Here is a 20,626-nt window from a genome sequence, read left to right as displayed (position 1 = left end):
TTCTCTTGCAAACAGAGTCAGGGTATATGCAGCAGTTTGGGCCGCCTGGCTCGTTGCGAACTGTGAAGACTATTTCTTCCTTGGAGCCCCAAAAATCGCCCAGTCCTAATTGTTGGTCAACTGAATAACCTGCAGCAAGCAACCTGGACCCAAGTCAAGGGGAAATTGCAGCCAGCTGTCAGCATAAAGGTGAGGAAATAAAATGTAAAAAAGCAGGGCTGCTCGCGCTGAACTGAACGGCGCTGGAGTTCTCCGACAAGCACTCACCAAAGCCAGCTGGAAAGCCTGTATCAGTAACTTTTTTTTCTACCTATTAATGATACTATGACAATGCTTGGTATTTTGTGAAATAGTTAAATGGTTAATGCATTGCTCCGTACATTGAATCTGACTTAATTCTAACAAAGTTAGATCGCTTGCAAACTAGGTTAGCTACCACAAATCAAGTCATGCTAGAAAAGTGGGTTTTCACCGACAACGAATTCGGCAGAAGTTCTGCCCCCATTCAATTTCAAGGATGGCACGCGGTGATAAAATGAGCATTAGAACCCTGCTAGCAGAGCGGTAGCAAAAGCGAAACTCTGCTCTACTTTATGCAAATTGAATGTGGAGCGTTGGAGAGAAGCATTCTGGTCAAAACCAGTGGAAGCTCCTCAGAGGAAGGGGAGGACCATCCTACTCAGTGAATTTGAATAAAAATTGTGAAACATTTGAAAAGTTATCATTTTTAGATAACTATAATATATTGTCTCCAAATAACTGATTAAAACACTATTTTGCAATGGTCTACAGTAACCTCAACAGCACCATCTAGGGTAGCACCATGGTATAACTGGAGGACGGCTATTTTCTGTCCTCTGGGTACGTTGACTTCAATACAGAACCTAGGAGGCTCATGGTTTTCACCCCCTTCCATAGACTTACACAGTAATTACGACCACTTCCGGGAAGACGTCCTCCAACCTATCAGAGCTCTTGCAGTATGAACTAACATCTTGTCCACCCATTCAAATGATCAGAGAATAAATCTAGTACTGAAAGCATAAGCTACAACCAGCTAGCACTGCAGTGCATAAAGTGTTGAGCAGTTGACTCAGAGAGAAAGACCCATTTCTTCCAAAATTAAGGAGATGCAGCAGAGTAATGGAGCTAGCTATATGTCATATATATTTTTCTTATTTTACATTTCACTTACTTAGCTAATTTAGCCTACTCAACAACATGACTCAAACAGAGAGTCGGGTTGTTGAGTAGGCTTTTTTTGTTGCTTTTTAACTAACTGGCTATCTATCCAACACTGCAACTCTTCCTAGTCATGGTAAGCTTTCGGTTTTATAAATCTATTGCCACCGGGGCCGCCGGTGTAACTGCTAAACTGCTTGCTGTACTGCATGATTGCATACATGGATTGGATTGTGGGTTTACTAACGTGTTAGTTCTAGTTTGTTGACAACGTTAATATGTTGACAATGATGTAGGCTGTGTAGCAGTTGAAGGTTAGGAGGATAGGCTTGGTGAGGTTTTTGCGCCTGGTCACAAACAGCTCGTGATGTGCACAGAAGTCCACAAGCGAAGGGAAAAGCTAAAAAGCAGAGTGCGTAGATGCAAGAAGGAATTTATGATGAAGCTGTATATGGCTGCTATGAAAGTGAACTGTGTGCGGGGATCAGGGGTGTATTCATTCCGCTGATTCTATTGCAAAACTTTTCTTAAATGGATGCAAACGGAATGAAATTATTGCAGTCCAGATAAGCTAGATGCAGGTAAGAGTGTGCAAGGTGGTATTGAATGTATCACTGCCTGCCACCTTTATTCCTCCAATTTGTCTCTTGACCTGCGCACCTACGTTATAAACTTTAATTTGTAGGATAGGTTGTAGCAACCTCGTGATGTTTATAGGGCAAATTTGGGTAGCCTAAATCTTGTCGATGGTACATTGAGCTGGGTGAATGAAATATGAATGACAGTCATCTAATATTTACAGTAGGCCTAATAGAAATAAGGCCATGCTCATAAAAAAAAATACAAATTGAACGTCACCAACCGCCACTGGTCAAAACCACTGTTAGTTTGTAACATGCCATCTCTATTCTCCAACCAACCATATTGACTAATTCCTTGATCCCTGACAAAGAATTGGCCTCTATTCTTTTTTTATTTTTATGTAATATTCAACTTTCCCCCCATTTTACTAGAAGAAGCCGGCCTGTAGGAAAGTCAGTCTTGCTGGATTAGCTAGCTAGCATGTTCCAACCTTCTCAACATGTTCATGTGTCAAGTCGCATGTCTCCGACTAACCTAGTCACGAAATGTGGCGATGTCTTCACATTATGCAGACAACGCTCTGCACATTTACATATAAACATTCTAAATGTCCCTTGTTTGTCACGAATGTTGGATACAATACTATTTAAACTTACTCTGCCGATTGACTGTGGTGCTGGTCCCTCAGTTGGTCAATGTTTGACAAACTATCCACAGGAAAGTAACGTTATTATTAAACCGACTTCAATACACGGGTCTATATGTGTGGCAATCAAGATTAGTCATTTGCAGTTCGCGAACAATTCGTATTTTACAACAACTCTTTTTACTGACTTGATTCATTTTTCTGAGTGACTTCACAATTGCTGGCTTCAATATTTATTTATTTTTGTTCATCACCGAAGGTACGTGCACATGAACCATGTATACTGCAGGTTTTTATATGGTTTTACGCGTGTGCCAGATGAAAGAAATATTAACTTCAGTACTGATGCTTTAAAAAGTTGGTTAAACAATAGTTTCCTGTGGATATTTTGTCTCAAATTTCGAGCAACTGAAGGACCAACAACACAGCCTATCGGCAGAGTAAGTTAAAATAATTGTATTTAACATTCCGGCTTGTAGAGAATCTGAGAGGAACAAACACTATCATGTTCCAGATGGTGTATTTAGATATTCACCACCTGGACCCCAGGCAACGACTAACCTAGATATTACTCCTCGTGACATGACTTAATGTTTGGTCCAGCCAGCTGACGTTGGAGTCTCAATTCTGTCTTTTGCCCAATCAGATATTTTGCCAATAATTGGGCTGCCTCTATAAATGCAGCCTTTGACTCCTATTTGGTCTTCTGCTTTGCAAAAATCTCTATCACAGCATGTGCATTGGTCAACAATTTGTTGTCAGACAACTTATGTCATATGCCTTCATTAGTTCTACTGTAGTCAGCGTCATTCAGAATCAGCACTTATGTGATCATCATAATATAGCCAATGATTGTCACTCACTCTTATTTTACCAGGTAAGTTGACTGAGAAATCATTCTAATTTACAGCAATGACCTGGGGAATAGTTACCAGAATGAATGAGCCAATTGGAAGCTGGAGTTGATTAAGTAGCCATGATGGTCCAATTGCAAATTTAGCCAGGACACTAGGGTTAACACCCCTGCTCTTAAGATAAGTGCCATGGGATCTTTAGTGACCACAGAGAGTCAGGTCACCCATTTAACACCCCATCTGAAAGACAGCACCCTACACAGGGCAATGTCCCCAATCACTTCTCTGGGACATATCTTTTTTTTTTTTGACCAGAGGAAAGAGTGCCTCCTACTGGCCCTCCAACACCACTTGCAGAAGCATCTGGTCTCCCATCCAGGGACCATCCAGGGACCAACCCTGCTTAGCTTCAGAGTCAAGCCAGCAGTGGGATGCAGGGTGGTATGCTGCTGTGTTAACGAGTGAAATGTGTGTTTTTATTTATATCCAGATCTGGCAGGCTGCCCTCAGTGCTCTGAACCCTAACCCTACGGACAGCTGCGCTCTGTACTTGAGCCATGCAGACTTGGCAGCCCTGCCCTCCCGGGTTAGCAGACACAACAGCCCCTCCTCTGCCCACTTCCTCTCCCGTCTGGTCCGCACCTGCCTGCCTGGAGGGACGAGCCGATGCATCCTGGTCAGTCAGTTCAACATACTCACTGGGATTAAAGGCTAATTTGGAGGCTAATAAGGATCTAATAATAAATGTCTAATGCAAAATGGCAGATAAGGTCAGCAGCGCCATAAACTCCACAGGCCGGTTTCCCAGACACAGATTAAGTGTAGTCCTGGATTTAAATGCACTTTCAATGGAAATTGTCCATTGATAATGTTTATTTTTTGTTGTTGTCCAGTACTAGACTTAATCTGTGGCGTGAAACAGGCCTGTGGAGTTTACAGCGCTGCTGACCTTATCTGCCATTATGCATCAGACACCAGACATTTATTATTAGATCCCTAGTGTTAATGTGATTATTAAGCCATAGATCTGCTCCTACAGCTTTCCAAAGTCTCAAACAAATCTAGGTTAGGTCTACATTTGGTTTTACTTCTAAGAAAATATGTCAATGCCTGCTTTGTAATTGACACACTGTATTGGTCATTTTAGACTGACCGTTGTTACATTTTGTGATCAGACAGTAAAAGTGTGTTTGTTCCTGTCTGTACAGATGGTGTGTGAGCGGTCTGAAATGTTTGCCTGTGCCATCGCCCGGGCCTTCCCCATATTCTCCCGTCGCTCTGCCTCTTCCCGCAGGGCCGAGAAGACACAACTCACTGTGGAGTTTATTACTGTTGGCCAAGACAACGGACCTCTGAACCTCACTGTACTGCAGGTACCTCTAACTTCTATAATAGTGAATTATAGGTGTCTGTCTCATTGCCTTAGCCATTGTGGACTTGATCATTAGGCCTAAATCAGCCACTGTTGTAGCTGCCACGGACTGGTTATGTTGCTGGCTGACCAAACTGACTCCAAGATCTAGATGGAGTGCTTTTATGATATGCGTTTACTCAACAAATGTCCTATGTGTTGTTTTGTCTATGGTGGTATGTACATGCATTAATGTAAATCTAAAGTACCTTTACATGTTATTTGCACTGATGTATGCTTTAGTTCATGCCAGTGTCTTGCCAATGCTGCTGATGGAGTGAGACTGGCAGCACGGATTGTGGACTGATCACTTCTTAGAGGCAAGTGAGAACATAATGGTATAATCAACTGCATCCCAAATGGCACCCTATTCCCTACATAGTGCAATGCTTTTGACCAGAGCCTTAATGTGCTCTGCTCAAAAGTAGGCCACTATATAGGGTATAGGGTGCCATTTTGGACGCAGACATCAAAGCAATCAATACGACCCAAATATTGTCACCAAAATTGACAGTGACTTCTTTTAAACAACTTCTTTTAAACCAAATATACTCTATTTGACTGGGTATGTCTTTTTGTCTTCAGGAGATTAAGGCAGTGGGGACAGAACTGGGCGTTACTCCTGTCATCATTCGTGAAGAGGAACTGAAACAGAAAGTATTTGGAGGTACTGTACCAGGAGAAGGCTTGTTGTAATGGCCATGCATCCAAAGCCTTGGCTATGTGTTATGCTTCCATTTGAAGCCATTTTAGCTATGGATTGGAACTCCAATCTGTTGGGTTCTTTGCTTGCAATAACACAGACTAATGTGTGGGCCAGTTAGTAAAGCCTTTTTCAAACTGGCTGTACTCTTGTGCAGTGTTTAAACAACACCATAAATATGTACTGTCTGTGTCAGGTCACGTGTGGACCACATGCTTTCTTCCACTTCCCTTTTGGAGTTTTCTTGGTACATTGCTGTGAAAAAATATTTGCATAATTGGACCCTTGTCATCCAAAAAGTTGGCTCAAGTTTTCCAAAAAGCACCTGGATGATCATCAAGACTCTTGGAAGAATTTCCTATGAGAATATAATTCAAAAGTATCACTTTTAGGATGACATGTGTGCCATTATGCTTGGTGAAAACCAAACACTACATTCCACAGTAAGAACCTCATACCAACGGTCAAGCATGGTGGTGGTAGTGTGATGGTTTGGGGATGCTTTGCTCCCTCGGGACCTCGGCGACTTGCCTCCATAGAAGGAACTGTGATTTCTGGTCTGTATCAGAGAATTCTACAGGAGAACGTCAGGCCATCCGTCTGCGAGCTGACGTGCAGCTAGGTCATGCAGCAAGACAATGATCCAAAACACACAATCAGGTCTACATCAGTCAAATTTTGACCTAATCCCAATTGAGACGTTGTGGCAGGACTTGAAACGAGCAATTCATGCTTGAAAACCCACAAATGTCGCTGAGTTAAAGCAATTCTGCATGTAAAAGTGGACCAAAATTCCTCCACAGCGACGTGAGAGACTGATCTACAACTACGGGAAGTGTTTGGTTGGAGTCATTGCAGCTAAAGGTGGTACAACCAGTTATTTAGTGTAAGGGGGAATTTATTTTTCACACAAGGGCATCGTGTGTTGCATAACTTTGTTTATTAAATAAATTAAGTATGTAATTGTTGTGTTATTTGTTCACTCAGGTTCCCTTTATCTAATATAGGTTTGGGTTGAAGATCTGATAACATTCCGTATAAAAAATCATACGCAAAATTAGAGCAAATTACTTTCTCAACAAAACAAGCTGATTTATTGGGACCCAAGAGATTTTGGCAAAAAGGAATGTCAAATGAAATAGTTTTTCCACATTGGAACAAAGTGTGTATTCTGATTTATGAGTTGTTATGATGCACATACACTCATCGTGGTTCTTTGACTGATAACACAATATTAGTTTCTGTGATCATCACCTCGATCACTTTGGACTGTTTGGGCCTTCAGAGATCTATGGAGTGGGCATGGCAGCGGTGAACCCTCCTGCCCTGGCAGTCCTGAGTCACAAACCAGATGGTGCCACCCAGACTATTACATGGGTGGGCAAGGGCATCGTGTATGACACTGGAGGTCTCAGCATCATGGGAAAGGTAAAAAGGTATGTTTATGGCTGGTCAGTTGGGTTGCATCCCAAATGGCACCATATTTCCTATAGTGCACTACTTTTGAACAGAGCCCTATGGGTAAAGGGAATTAGAGTGCCATTTGGAACGGGTCCTTAATGTGACTATTTTGTCCAATCCAATGGATGTTAGGGAGTTGCCAGCCAAATAAGTATTAAATTACAATGTCGTAAAGGCTGAATGTACTTTTCTTTTGCATCAAGACTAACATGCCTGGGATGAAAGAGACTGTGGTGGGGCAGCAGCCATTTTAGAAGCTTTCAAAGCTACTGTCAATCAGGTGAGGCCTACTGTACCTACTACCCCTGCTTACTCTTTCAAGTCAACTTCTTATTTGAAACATAAGGTCCTGTTAGGAGACACCATATTGGAACATGTATTGAACGTTTGGTTAGAGCTGTTGAAAAGTTGTGTGCAAACCTTTTGAAATGTGACTTTATTTCAGGGCTTCAAGGACAATCTCCATGCCGTATTCTGCCTGGCGGAGAATGCAGTCGGACCCACTGCCACACGACCAGATGACATCCACACGCTCTACTCTGGAAAGTGAGTAGCCGTTGGGGGAGCATGTAAACCAGTTAGGCAAGGTAATGGGAACCGGGCTAAGATGATGGCAACCTGATGGAGGTAAGTAGAGTTTTTCCTTCTGATGGGCTTTTGTGTGGAAAAGAAACAATTAGCTGGCATTTGGGCAAGGATTCATTATTGGCTTACATTTAGTTTGTTGATTGGTTAATTTATGGTTTCAATAGCCTTTTGTTCTCTTTTTGCTGCCTTTCTGATTGAAGAATTTATGGCCTGAAATAATACTTTTTTTTTCTTGTTTTGCTAACTTTCTCACAGAGGACAGTGGAGATCAACAACACTGATGCTGAAGGCAGGCTAGTGCTCTTTGATGGTGTGGTGTATGCCAGCAAGGACCTCTCTGCTGACATCATCCTGGATATGGCCACTCTAACAGGGGTACAGGTGTGTGACGGGTGGCCTCTAGGGCCACAGCAGTGCAGCTTTGGCAACAACACTCGCCTACATTACTTTGATGCCCCACACTTCTTTAATCACTTATTGTCATTTTGCAGCAAGAGATTGATATAATTTTGCAATTGTATAATAGATTTAGGCCTCTTTATATTTTATTTATTTCTTTAAGATTTAGTCCAAAAAAATGTTCGGAAGTGATGGTTTGGTAATAAATGTTAGCCTAAGAAAGTCAAGTCTTCACATGTACATTGCTGAAAACACTCATAAAAGCCAGTTGGGACTGTTTTACAGTCACTGCACTTCGATCAGAGCAAAGGTTAACAGGGCTTGTGACAGACATAATACCTAGTAACGAAGAAGTTGTACTTTCTGTTGATCTTTGCACTCACTGATATTGTCTTGAGCTAAAGCTAAAACTCCCCACATTCTCTATGAGGAACTCAAAACAACTGTTATCAAGGGTGTCTCACACAAGTGGATGGTGTTAATCACACAAAATTGTTAGGCCTAAAAAAAGAGATTTTCCTTAGAGCAGTAATTTTCTAACTCAAAACACACCTCGTGTTGGTGATGATTCTGAAAACACCACATGATGCACCACATTGGATTTTTTTGTGCTAGCTAGTGAAGTAGCTAATTGCAAGTGAAACATTTGTCGCTGAGATCTGATCAGCACAAAATTGGGGCTGATTTTTGTTGCTGACCAGAAAAGGTTTAAATCTATACTGAATATAAATGAAACATGCAACAATTTCTAAGATTTTACTGAGTTACAGTTCATTTAACGACATCGGTCAATTTAAATAACTTCATTAGGCCTTCATCTATGGATTTCACATGACTGGGAATACAGATATGCATCTGTTGGTCACAGATGCCTTAAAAAAAAGTTTGGGTGTGGATCAGAAAACCAGTCAGTCTGCTTTGCGTAACGTTTATCAGGCTGTTGATTGTGGAATGTTGTTCCACTCCTCTTCATAGGCTGTGCGAAGTTGCTGGATCACTCTGTCACACATCAATCCAGAGCATCCCAAACATGCTCAATGGGTGACATGTCTGGTGAGTATGCAGGCCATGGAGGATCTGGAAAATTATCAGCTTCCAAGAATTATGTACAGATCATTGCGACATGGGGCTGTGCATTATCATGCTGAAACATGAGGTGATAGCGGCAGATGAATGGCATGACTTTGGGCCAAATTCTCTAAAATTATGTTTGAGGCGGCTTATGGTAGAGAAATGAACATTCAATTCTCTGGCAACAGCTATGGTGGACATTCCTGTAGTCAGCATGCCAGTTACACGCTCCTTCAAAACTTGAGACATCCGTGGCATTGTGTTGTGTGGCAAAACGGCACATTTTAAAGTGGCCTTTGTGTCCCCAGCACAAAGTGGAACAGTGTAATGATCATTCTGTTTAACCAGCTTCTTTATATGCCACACCTGTCAGATGGATGGATTATCTTGGAAAATGAGAAATGCTCACTAACAGGGATGTAATTCAAGTTGTGCAAAACATTTTAGAGAAATAATATTTTTATGCGAATGGAACATTTCTGGGATCTTTTATTTCACTTCATGAAACATGGGACCAACACTTTACATGTTGCGTGTATATTTTTGTACAGTGTATATTCAATATAAACATGTCTTCTTACCTTCTTTCACTTTAGTGAATAACTATAGTTCCTATATAACAAATGACTACATAAGTATATGTTTCCAACAATGGTTGAATTTGTGTGTGGCTCTCCTAGGGGATTTCCACAGGGAAGTACCATTGTGCTGTGATGACCAACAGTAAGCAGTGGGAGACGGCGTGTGTGAGGGCGGGCCGCAGCAGCGGGGATCTGGCTTGTCCCCTGGTCTACTGCCCAGAGCTGCACTTCAACGAGTTCACCTCAGCTGTGGCAGACATGAAGAACTCTGTGGCTGTGAGTGGTACCACTACTCTGCTGTATGCCCAGTCTCTAGCAGGTCCGAATCCTGGATCTGAGTACAATCAAATAGCCTCTACAGCCTATTGTGATTGTTGATCATTTTCCTTCAGCTTATTATATATTTTCTGGATAAGAGTGTCTGCTAAATGACTAAAATGTAAATGCATGTCTTTGCTGTGTCTGTGAAAGGGTAGGAAGAACGCCACGAGCTCCTGTGCCGGCCTCTTCATTGGCTCTCACCTGGGTTTTGACTGGCCTGGGGTCTGGGTCCATGTGGACATAGCCTTCCCTGTCCATGCTGTAAGTGACTGGATATTTGAGTTTAGTGGGGGTGATTTCCGAGACACAGATTAAGCCTAGTTATGAACTAAAAAGCAAACCCAATGGAGAATCCTCATTGGAAATGCTTTATAGTCCAGCATTAGGCTTAATGTGTCTGGAAACAGCTCCTTAAGTGTTTCAATTAATATTTAGAAAGTATAGACTAGACATGCTATATTAAATCCATTTCAGCCCCTCACAGAACATTGACTGACTTGTATAAACAAAGGATCTTCCTATGTGTAGCTTATCTATCTAGTGCTTATAGATCGGTGAAAAAATGTGTAAGAGCTAAGGGAAGGGGGGCTGAGAGCCAAAATATAGTTGAGTCATGGTGTAACCTGTCTTCTCTCGCTCTTTCCCTCCCTTGCACTCTGCAGGGGGAGCACACTACTGGCTTCGGCGTGGCTCTGTTCGGCCAGGCCTCAGATGACCCTATGCTCAACCAGGTGTCTCCTCTGGGGGCCGCTACCATGAAGGCTGCATCCAGGAACCCGGTGGAGCGCGACTGCAAGAGGAGGAGACTGGTGTAAAACCTCCAAGCAGCCACCTCTGGACTCACCCACCTCCACTCTTTACACTGACATGCACTGAACACATAGAAAGCATTTCCAATCCTCAATTTTTATTCGACTCATTCACAATGCAGTGAATTTTTTAATAAAAAAAAAAACATTCTCTCAAATTTGTTCATGTTGTATTTAATTGACTGTCTTTAATTTTGTCTCCAAATGGTCCATGAATAATTGGGATGGATAATGAATATGCAAATGTTTATAGCATATTGAACACTTAAGGTTCTGCTTTCCTTGAATGAATTACCAGAGGATTATCACAATTCTCCTAAAATTAACCATAGCTATAATAAAATCAAAATACAGCCTTAAATGGTTAAGTAACTGAATAAGGTATTTGATCCTGTGGGGTAAGTCATGGTTTCTTTTTCTGTTTCAATGTCCTTGAGCAAATTAGCTTGTTTAGGTATCAGGTTTTTAGCCATAGCCTAGCAACTGATGGCAAACTTGCCATTCTGGACATTGGGAATAACCCATGTGAATAGTAAAGCTGGATATTTGGAATAAGATATATTTTTTTATTTAACCAGATGGGCCAGTTGAGAACAAGTTCTCATTTACAACTGTGACCTGGCCAAGATAAAGCAAAGCAGTACGACAAAAACAACAACACAGAGTTACACATAAACAAACGTACAGTCAATAACACAATAGAAAAAACAAATACAAAAATCGATGTAGTGTGTGCAAATATAGAAGAGTAGGGAGGTAAGGCAATAAATAGGCCATAGAGGTGAAAAATAACAATTTTAGCATTACCACGAGTGATAGATGTGCAGATGATGATGTGCAAGTAGAGATACTGGGGTGCAAAAGAGCAAGAGGGTAAGTAATAATATGGGGATGAGGTAGTTGGGTGTGCTATATACAGGGCTGGACAGGTCGGATCTGTAAGGTGCTCTGACAGCTGATGCTTAAAGTTAGAGAGGGAGATATAAAACTCCAGCTTCAGTGATTTATTTATTTATTTTTTGCAATTTGTTCCAGTCATTGGCAGCAGAGAACTGGAAGGAAAAGTGGCCAAAGGAAGTGTTGGCTTTGGGGATGACCAGTGAAATATACCTGCTGGAGCATGTGCCACGGGTGGGTGTTGCTATGGTGACCAGTGAGCTGAGATAAGGCGTGGCTTTACCTAGCAAATACTTATAGATGACCTGGAGCCAGTGGGTTTGGCGACGAATATGTAGCGAGGGCTAGCCAACGAGAGCATACAGGTCGCTGTGGTGTATGGGGCTTTGGTGACAAAACGGATGGCACTGTAATCGACTACATCCAGTTTGTTGGGGGCTATTTCGTAAATGATATTGCCGAAGTCGAGGATCGGTAGGATAGTCAGTTTTACAAGGGTATGTTTGGCAGCATGAGTGAAGGAGGCTTTGTTGCAAAATAGGAAGCAGACCCTAGATTTAATTTTAGATTGGAGATGCTTAATGTGAGTCTGGAAGGAGAATTTACAGTCTAACCAGACACCTAGGTAGTTGTCCACATATTCTAGGTCAGAACCGTCCAGAGTAATGATGCTAGTCGGGCGGGAGGGTGCCGGCAGCAATCGGTTGAAGAGCATGCACTTAGTTTTACTAGCATTTAAAAGCAGTTGGAGGCCACAGAAGGAGTGTTGTATGGCGTTGAAGCTCATTTGGAGGTTTGTTAGCACAGTGTCCAAAGAAGGGCCAGATGTATACAGAATGGTGTCGTCTGCGTATAGGTGGATCAGAGAATCACCAGCAGCAAGAGCGACATCATTGATATATACAGAGAAAAGAGTTGGCCCGAGAATTGAACCCTGTGGCACCCCCATAGAGACTGCCAGAGGCCCAGACAACAGGCCCTCCGATTTGACACACTGAACTCTATCTGAGAAGTAATTGGTGAACCAGGCGAGGCAGTCATTTGAGAAGCCAAGGCTATTGAGTCTGCCGATAAGAATGCGGTGATTGACAGAGTCGAAAGCCTTGGTCAGGTCGATGAAGACGGCTGCACAGTACTGTCTTTTATCGATGGTGGTTATGATAGCGTTTAGGACCTTGAGCGTGGCTGAGGTGCACCCATGACCAGCTCGGAAACCAGATTGCATAGTGGAGAAGGTACGGTGGGATTCGAAATGGTCGGTGATCTGTTTGTTAACTTGGCTTTCAAAGATTTTAGAAAGGCAGGGAAGGATGGCTATAGGTCTACAACAGTTTGGATCTAGAGTGTCTCCCACTTTGAAGAGGGGGGATGACCGTGGCAGCTTTCTAATCTTTGGGGATCTCAGACAATACGAAAGAGAGGTTGAATAGGCTAGTAATAGGGGTTGCAACAATTTCAGCGGATAATTTTAGAGAGTGTCCAGATTGTCTAGCCCAGCTGTTTTGTAGGGATCCAGATTTTGCAGCTCTTTCAGAACATCAGCTGTCTGGATTTGGGTGAAGGAGAAGCGGGGGGGCCTTGGGCAAGTTGCTGCAGGGGGTTGCTGAGATGTTGGCAGGGTTAGGGGTAGCCAGGTGGCAAGCATGGCCAGCCGTAGAAAAATGCTTATTGAAATTATCGATTACCATAGATTTATTTGGTGACAGTGTTTCCTATCCTCAGTGCAGTGGGCAGCTGGGAGGAGGTGCTCTTATTCTCCATGGACTTTACAGTGGAATTAGTGCTACAGGAAGCAAATTTCTGATTGAAAAAGCCAGCCTTAGCTTTCCTAACTGACTGAGTATATTGGTTCCTGACTTCCCTGAAAAGTTGCATATCGGGGGGGGGGGGGGGGGGGGGGTCAATATCCTTCCAGGATACCCGGGCCAGGTCGATTAGAAAGGCCTGCTCGCTGAAGTGTTTTAGGAAGCTTTTGACAGTGATGAGGGGTGGTCGTTTGACCGCGGACCCCTTACATACGCAGGCAATGAGGCAGTGATCGCTGAGATCCTGGTTGAAGACAGCAGAGGTGTATTTAGAGGGCAAGTTGGTCAGGATAATATCTAAGAGGGTGCCCATGGTTACGGATTTAGGGTTGTACCTGGTAGGTTCCTTGATAATTTGTGTGAGATTGAAGGCATCTAGCTTAGATTGTAGGACGGCCGGGGTGTTAAGCATGTCCCAGTTTAGGTCACCTAACAGTACGAATTCTGAAGATAGATGGGGGGCGATCAATTCACATGTGGTGTCCAGGGCACAGCTGGGTGCTGAAGGGGATCTATAAATTTATTAATCCACGTGAGATGGAAATTTGTCTTCTGCTTTTCTTGGAATTAAACATTGAGCAATCTTATATGCTTTGTCATATCCCTTGTAAAATTATAACTGCATGAAATACAGAAGTTGACAACCTTGCCTGGTAATGTGGAATACTTTTATAAGTAGCAAGCAAGCTGTGGTCGTGTTCCACTGCTCAGTTGTTGAAGGCATCATCCAATGGTTGCCTGGCACATTGACTGTCATCGACTTGACAGATTGCTGTATTGTGTTTAGCTGATATGTAAAACCTATCCAAGTGTTGTGAGATCTGTCAGCAATGCCTAGACAAAGGAATGCGCCTTATCATTTGCAGCGGTGTAAAGTTCTTAAGTAGAAATATTTTAAAGTACTACTTAAGTCGTTTTGGGGGTATCTGTACTTTACTATTTATATTTATGACAACTTTTACTTCACTACATGAAAGATATTAATCTACTTTTTACTCCATGCATTTTCCCTGACACCCAAAAGTACTCATTACATTTTGAATGCTTAGCAGGACAGGAAATTGGTCCAATTCATGCACTTATCAAGAGAACATCCCTGGTCTTCCCTATTGCCTCTGATCTGGTAGACTCACTAAACACACATGCTTTGTTTGTAAATTATGTCTGAGTGTTGGAGTATGCCCCTGGCTAAAAAACAAAAAAATGGTGCAGTCTGGTTTACTTTATGTAATGTATTTGAAATAATTTTTACTTTTGATACTTAAGTATATTTAAAACCAAATACTTGGGAGACTTTTACTCTAGTAGTATTTTACTGGGTTACTTTTACTTTTACCTGAGCAATTTTCTATTAAAGTATCATGACTTTTACTGAAGTAAGACAATTGGGTACTTTTTCCACCACGGATCATTTGCATGGAGCAACGTTTGAATGCCACAGGTTATTATTATTATTTATTTAACCTTTATTTAACTAGGCAAGTCAGCTAAGAACAAATTCTTATTTACAATGACGGCCTACACCGGCAAACCCTAACCCGGACGACGCTGGGCCAATTGTGCGCACGTTGTGATACAGCCTGGAATCGGACCAGGGTCTGTTGTGACACCTCCAGCACTGAGATGCAGTGCCTTAGATCGCTGGCCACATTGATGCAGGCAAGCCTGTAAAAATGTTAACATTGTATCAATAGCTCTCTTGAATGAAACTTGCAATGAAACATGTTTGCAAGCCTGTAAAATGGTAATGTTATATTTTGGCAAGCCTTAAATTGTAACCTCAAATTGTAACATACCAATGTATCACTTTCTGGATGTTGCAAGTGCAGGTTCTGTTCATTTGGCAATATTACCCCCCCACCCAAAATGTAACTTTTTGAAAAGATTTTGATTAAAGCCAAGGGCAGTGTTTGGTTGGTTCATTAATTAGAAGGTGCAATGTTTGTAAAACAAAATCAATTCAGCTGTTCCTACGTGTGTAGTGTACTGTAATGAGTCACTAATCACGGGACCTAGGTTGTTCACTTAGGTCGAACTGCAGTTAGCACTGATCTATAAACCATCTCGTGCTGTCTGTAAAACCAGTAATCAATGGCAGGGAAGTAAAGTCCTTATGACACAAAACTCTTCGATTCTGCGCCGCGTTTACGCCTTGTTCACGTTGACCCTCGTGGTGAAACAGTATAAAATCTCACCGAGTTTCTGAGAAGTCATATGACAAATATTTTTCAACATGGCTCGGTCGCTGTTATTCGTGTTTATGGTGTCGGGTGTCTTTGCTGGACGCTACTTTAACGAGAAGCAGCCATGCTATAGACCCGAGCTGAACAAGAACAATGGATTCAGGTAACTTTAGCCGTGATGTCTTCCATCACCAAATCTGATATGTCTAGTGATTGCTCTTGAGCTATCAATAGTAGTTAGTTGTTGCAACATGATTGTTGTAGTGACTTAGATTGTTGAAACAGCCGTGGAGGAAAGAGGGAAAAGTCAGTTATTTGTATTTGCGCAAGACCGCTTTTTTTTTTTTTTCTTTGTAGTGTACTTTTTGATTTATTTCATATAATCATAGCCATTTCATATGGGAAGTAGGGCGACCAGCAAGCGCATGCTTATTTTTGCCTCTAGTGGTTTCAATTGTCTTTTTTGTTTTTGACTTGTTCATGCGTGCTTTGCCTGCATCTTCTGCACTCCATTGATATTAGTCAGCCACTGAGCGAGTTTGTTGTACATATTACAACCGGTTTAATGGCTCAAATGTTGATAAGTTACTCCCCTTTTTAAGACTTAGCCATGATGTGCCTTCTGTAATAGACTGATTATCTGAAGTTTGAACGCAATCAAAGCTGAAGGAGACAAGATTTTTGACTTGTCTGTGGTTAGAAGGAGATGGCCGTAGTATGGGCAGAGTTTGTGACCTGTTGTTTAAAGTTTATCATCCCCATGTCTCCAGAAACATACATGGCCCATTCAGGGGTAGTTGAGTTTTGAAATAATACATGTGCTTGGAGACGCAGCTCTGCCAAGCTCAATCTGGTCAGGTTTTGCATGGGACCTTATGAGTGCTTAGATCCTTCATGCTTGCAGAGTTTGTTTGAGCCGCTCTGTATTTAGAATTCTATCTAGGGCCTCCCGAGTGCAGCGGTTTTAAGGCACTGTATCAGTGCTTGAGGGGTCACTACAGACCCCCCCCCCCCCCCCCCTAAAAAAGAATATCTAGAGCACCTTGTACCCTGATGTCATGTCTTTCATCAGGACGATGCCCCGACCCTATGAGTTCCTTGAACTCAATGAGCTCCCCAAGGCCTGGGACTGGAGGAACATCAACGGCACCAACTACGTCAGCACTACCCGCAACCAGCACATCCCCCAGTACTGTGGCTCTTGCTGGGCACACGGCAGCACCAGCGCCATGGCAGGTAGCCTAACCTCCGTCTCGCCTTTCTGCTGTCATCTAATTTGTACAGTTCATAGAAATGAACAGGGCATACAGTTTATATGGTACAAATGGACAGGATGAAGATCAGACTGTAAAATTCTATTTGGCTATGGATGTCTAGAAACTTTTGATTCTCTGTATGTACAGTGTTGCAAAGTTTGGTAATTGCCCTTCAAGATGACTGTCATAAAGATGGTTTACCAATCTAAAGTCACTTAAACTAGATTTTATAACGTAAGTGTAATAAACATTGCAATTGTTCAAACATTAATGCCTGTCAGGCATTTAACACATCTGACTCATTTGGGAGGGGGAGGGGGGGGCTGGCAGGGAAGTTTGTGGCAACACCTGACTGGGCAGTTATAGCTTCATGGTTTCCTGTCATTTGGGTTTCTGGTAAATCTGTTTTTAAAATGCAAAGGCAATTTCCTCCTCTGCTCATACAAGTAGTCCTTTATCATAATAATACAATGACTTCAGAATCCTAGACTTGTCCTTACTAAGTTTGAATTTTCAACATTTATGAGCAGATTCTGGAACAAGTACTGAATTAATGGACTGGTTGTTGGTGTGCCCCTTTTGCCAGATCGCATAAACATCAAGCGGAAGGGAGCCTGGCCCTCTGCCTATCTGTCAGTCCAGAATGTGGTGGACTGTGGTGAGGCTGGCTCCTGTCATGGAGGTGATCACAGTGGGGTGTGGGAGTATGCCAACAAACATGGCATCCCTGACGAGACCTGCAACAACTACCAGGCCAAGGATCAGAGTAAGGCCTCAAGATTTTAACTCCCTAGCTGAACAGTCACTTCACTTGGTTTAAGTCTTTCCCATTATAGACTTGATCACAAAATTAAGATTGTGGTTCATTTGCCATTTCTCCTATTTTAACATGTTCTCCATATTGTCTTACAGCGTGCAAACTGTTCAACCAGTGTGGAACCTGCACCACATTCGGTGTCTGCAACGTCATCCAGAACTACACCCTGTGGAAAGTCGGAGACTTCGGCCCTGTCAGTGGGAGGGAGAAGATGATGGCTGAGATATACGCTGGCGGACCGATCAGGTTAGGAACTGGACTTGGTCAACGTGATGACTGTTTCTCTTATGCGCTCCTCCTGTTGTGACGGTGTATGGATTTGCATGAGAAGTAGAGCCAAATCAGTCAAACGGGCACCTACCTCAGTGTCAGTTTGTTTCACGTCAGACATTGGCAAAGTGACCCCATAGCAGCACTATGACTTAGGAAGTTAGTGAATGAGCAATTCATTTTGCTTGTCTGTATGGAGTTGCCGCTTAATGTTCATTGGCTCACTGCAGTCATGCAACTCTGTCCAAGTGTTCTCTTTCCCTTCCCGCCCCTCAAAACGTACACAAACATGGCGTCTGTATTTAGTTAGTGACACTATCATTTTTCATTTTTTTGTCCTTGGTAGCTGTGGGATCATGGCGACAGAGAAGTTGGATGCCTACACAGGAGGCCTGTACTCTGAGTATATAGAGGAGCCCAACATCAACCACATTGTGTCCGTTGCTGGCTGGGGCCTGGATGAGAATGGTGTGGAATTCTGGATCGTCCGCAACTCCTGGGGAGAGCCCTGGGTAAGCTTCTTAAATGAACACCATGCATGCCATATTATATCTGTCTGTAGTGGTCTCCTATGGAAACTGCAGCAGAGAATCCTGTTCTGCTACAGAATTGCATTGCGATCAAGATGCGGCAACAAACCTAGCCTATAGCTTTTCCTGTAGTTAACTTAACTTTTCTGTTGCTCATATACCATCAAGCATATTTATCTAGCTGACTCAACAGATTGAGGAAGTTTCTATTTTCTTGCCAGGGAGAGAAGGGCTGGTTGAGGATCGTGACCAGCGCCTACAAGGGAGGAAGTGGCAGTCAGTACAACCTGGCCCTGGAGGAAGACTGCATGTATGGAGATCCCATCGTTCCCAAGACCTACATGTAAACCACAGGCAGTGGAGCCAACCAGTTTTAAACACAATGCTGTCTATTCTATGCATATCTACAGTTTTCTATGACAATCTCAGGGTACATCCACATTTTAACACTGTCCTACTGTAAAATCAGGAAAGGAATACATTCAGTTCTTAGCTTTTATTTTTACATTTTATTGTTAATGTGGCAGAACAAGACATTATGTGCTTTGCCTTGGGAACAAGTACGACTGCAGATGCCCATAATATTAGGTGCACAATTAGCCAAAGATAAATGCCAGTAAGAAAACAAATTGATGCTGTCAATGTTTGCAGTGGTAGCCTTCATCAATTCTGATGCCACATGTCTTTTGTTCTATGATAATTAACTGAAGGATTGTATCAGTAAGGCACTGACTCGTGTGATTTCAGTGCTAACAGATTTTATTTACATTTCTATGTTTTGAATGTACAAGGTGAATCATTGACTTCAAAAATATAACTTGTATTTCATATTTAAGCTGGGTCTCTTGTTTTTAAAATGTAATTACATTTGAGTTTCAATATGGAAGCTATTGCATTCATTTTAGATTCAAAACCAGAGACATCCTGGAACAAAAAAAGACCCTTCTGGCAGTTTCTGAAACTGTCATGTTGGTTTTATTTTCTTATGAGTTTGAACCGTTCAGGCCATTGACCCCAGTCTTGAAAGCTAAGACTCTCGACCATGGCTGTGTTCTGGTTCCCTCTGATCACAGGTTACGTCAGAAGGGGGTGTCAACTGTAATTTGGCCTCCATAAGAGTAGTTGGATAGCCTTTCGACTCCCTCTTTAACGTTGCGACTGACTGGGTTCGAACCAGGTCTCCTGCATGTCACGACACTGTTAGGCTTTATCTAAGTGGGCTATCGGGACAAGTTAATTTAAAGGACAGATTCAACTTATACAGAGACTAACTCAGGACATCTGCTTCACAAACACATGACCACCCTCCTGAAGTATTGTAACCCACTGTGCTATTGAAAGTGGCATTCTTCAATTAAGGGGTGACATTTTAGGCTGAGTGAGTTTCACAGATCCACATCTGCTACATTCATCCTCAAGTCACTCCACAGTGACCCCCAGTGGTTGAACCAGTGCAACTGTAGATGAGTCCAGTGGCACCATTGTAAAGGACATCACGCTGCCTGCTTAGCGAGTTTTACTTCACGCTGATTCAGCTTCTTTAATTGCGCAAGGGGCGACACTTTAGACTGAGTTTGACATACCCACCTGCAAAACAAGTCTTCAAGCTCCAACGTTAGTCGTCAAAAGAGCGTGGTTTTGTGACAACCTTGCCTGAGACCCGACGAAGTGTTAGTTTCAAATCTACGGCAAAGGTAACTGACTGGGTTTAGCCTAAGCATTGGTCATGCGACTTGGGTTTCTTCAGAGGTCAATCTAAGAAATGGTCGGAGACCTGAACAGTTGCATTGTCTGGCACACAGGAGACCTGAGTAAAAACGCCAATTAAACTGAGGGCTTCAGGTCTCAGGCAAGGTTGCTCATCACATGCATTGATCCTTCTGCTGTTTGCCATAGTGTTGTGCAGAAGGCCTGATTAAAATCCCAGTCAGTTATATTGGTGCCGTGCCTGAGGTCAAAGGGGGGTGTAATGTGAGGTGGTTCGACGAACCACACTCTTAATGAGTAACCTTGCTTGAGACTTGTTAGCTGAAACCCATAGGTGTGGGCTTAGTCTTGACATGCAGGAGACCTGGTTGAAACCCAGTCAGTCACAAGAGCAATTAGGGATTGAAAAAGCTATCCTACTGTATTCTTATGGGGGCCAAATGGTTTTTGTGACTCTCCCTCATGAATTGGCATTAAATGTAAATCAATATCCAAATACAATATGTTGGCACTGAAATCGCTCCATACATCTTAATGCACTTTAGCATAAATT

At 42.5% G+C, this 20,626-nt stretch overlaps 1 protein-coding gene and 1 pseudogene across 2 annotated transcripts; both read left to right on the top strand.

The window, feature by feature from the left end:
• The first annotated feature begins 1,757 nt into the window (after positions 1–1,757).
• LOC106565494 (putative aminopeptidase NPEPL1) lies at positions 1,758–10,766 on the top strand (annotated as a pseudogene). The gene is made up of 12 exons (XR_014379833.1): positions 1,758–1,763; positions 3,755–3,940; positions 4,473–4,637; positions 4,929–4,995; positions 5,261–5,342; positions 6,664–6,806; positions 7,043–7,119; positions 7,285–7,385; positions 7,685–7,808; positions 9,578–9,754; positions 9,950–10,060; positions 10,462–10,766. The product of XR_014379833.1 is annotated as a putative aminopeptidase NPEPL1 (transcript).
• A 4,582-nt stretch (positions 10,767–15,348) lies between these two features.
• Positions 15,349–19,201, top strand: LOC106565426 (cathepsin Z). The gene is made up of 6 exons (XM_014132544.3): positions 15,349–15,656; positions 16,566–16,729; positions 17,336–17,515; positions 17,662–17,812; positions 18,183–18,348; positions 18,588–19,201. The coding sequence occupies exons 1-6, from the start codon at positions 15,544–15,546 to the stop codon at positions 18,711–18,713; spliced, it is 900 nt and encodes a 299-aa protein (XP_013988019.1). The 5' UTR covers positions 15,349–15,543; the 3' UTR covers positions 18,714–19,201.
• Positions 19,202–20,626: the final 1,425 nt, after the last annotated feature.

Source organism: Salmo salar, chromosome 12, assembly GCF_965601325.2.
Source record: "Salmo salar chromosome 12, fSalSal1, whole genome shotgun sequence".
NCBI classification, from domain to species: domain Eukaryota; kingdom Metazoa; phylum Chordata; class Actinopteri; order Salmoniformes; family Salmonidae; genus Salmo; species Salmo salar.
Note: the sequence above shows the minus strand (reverse complement) of the source record. Positions and strands in the feature narration are given on the sequence as shown.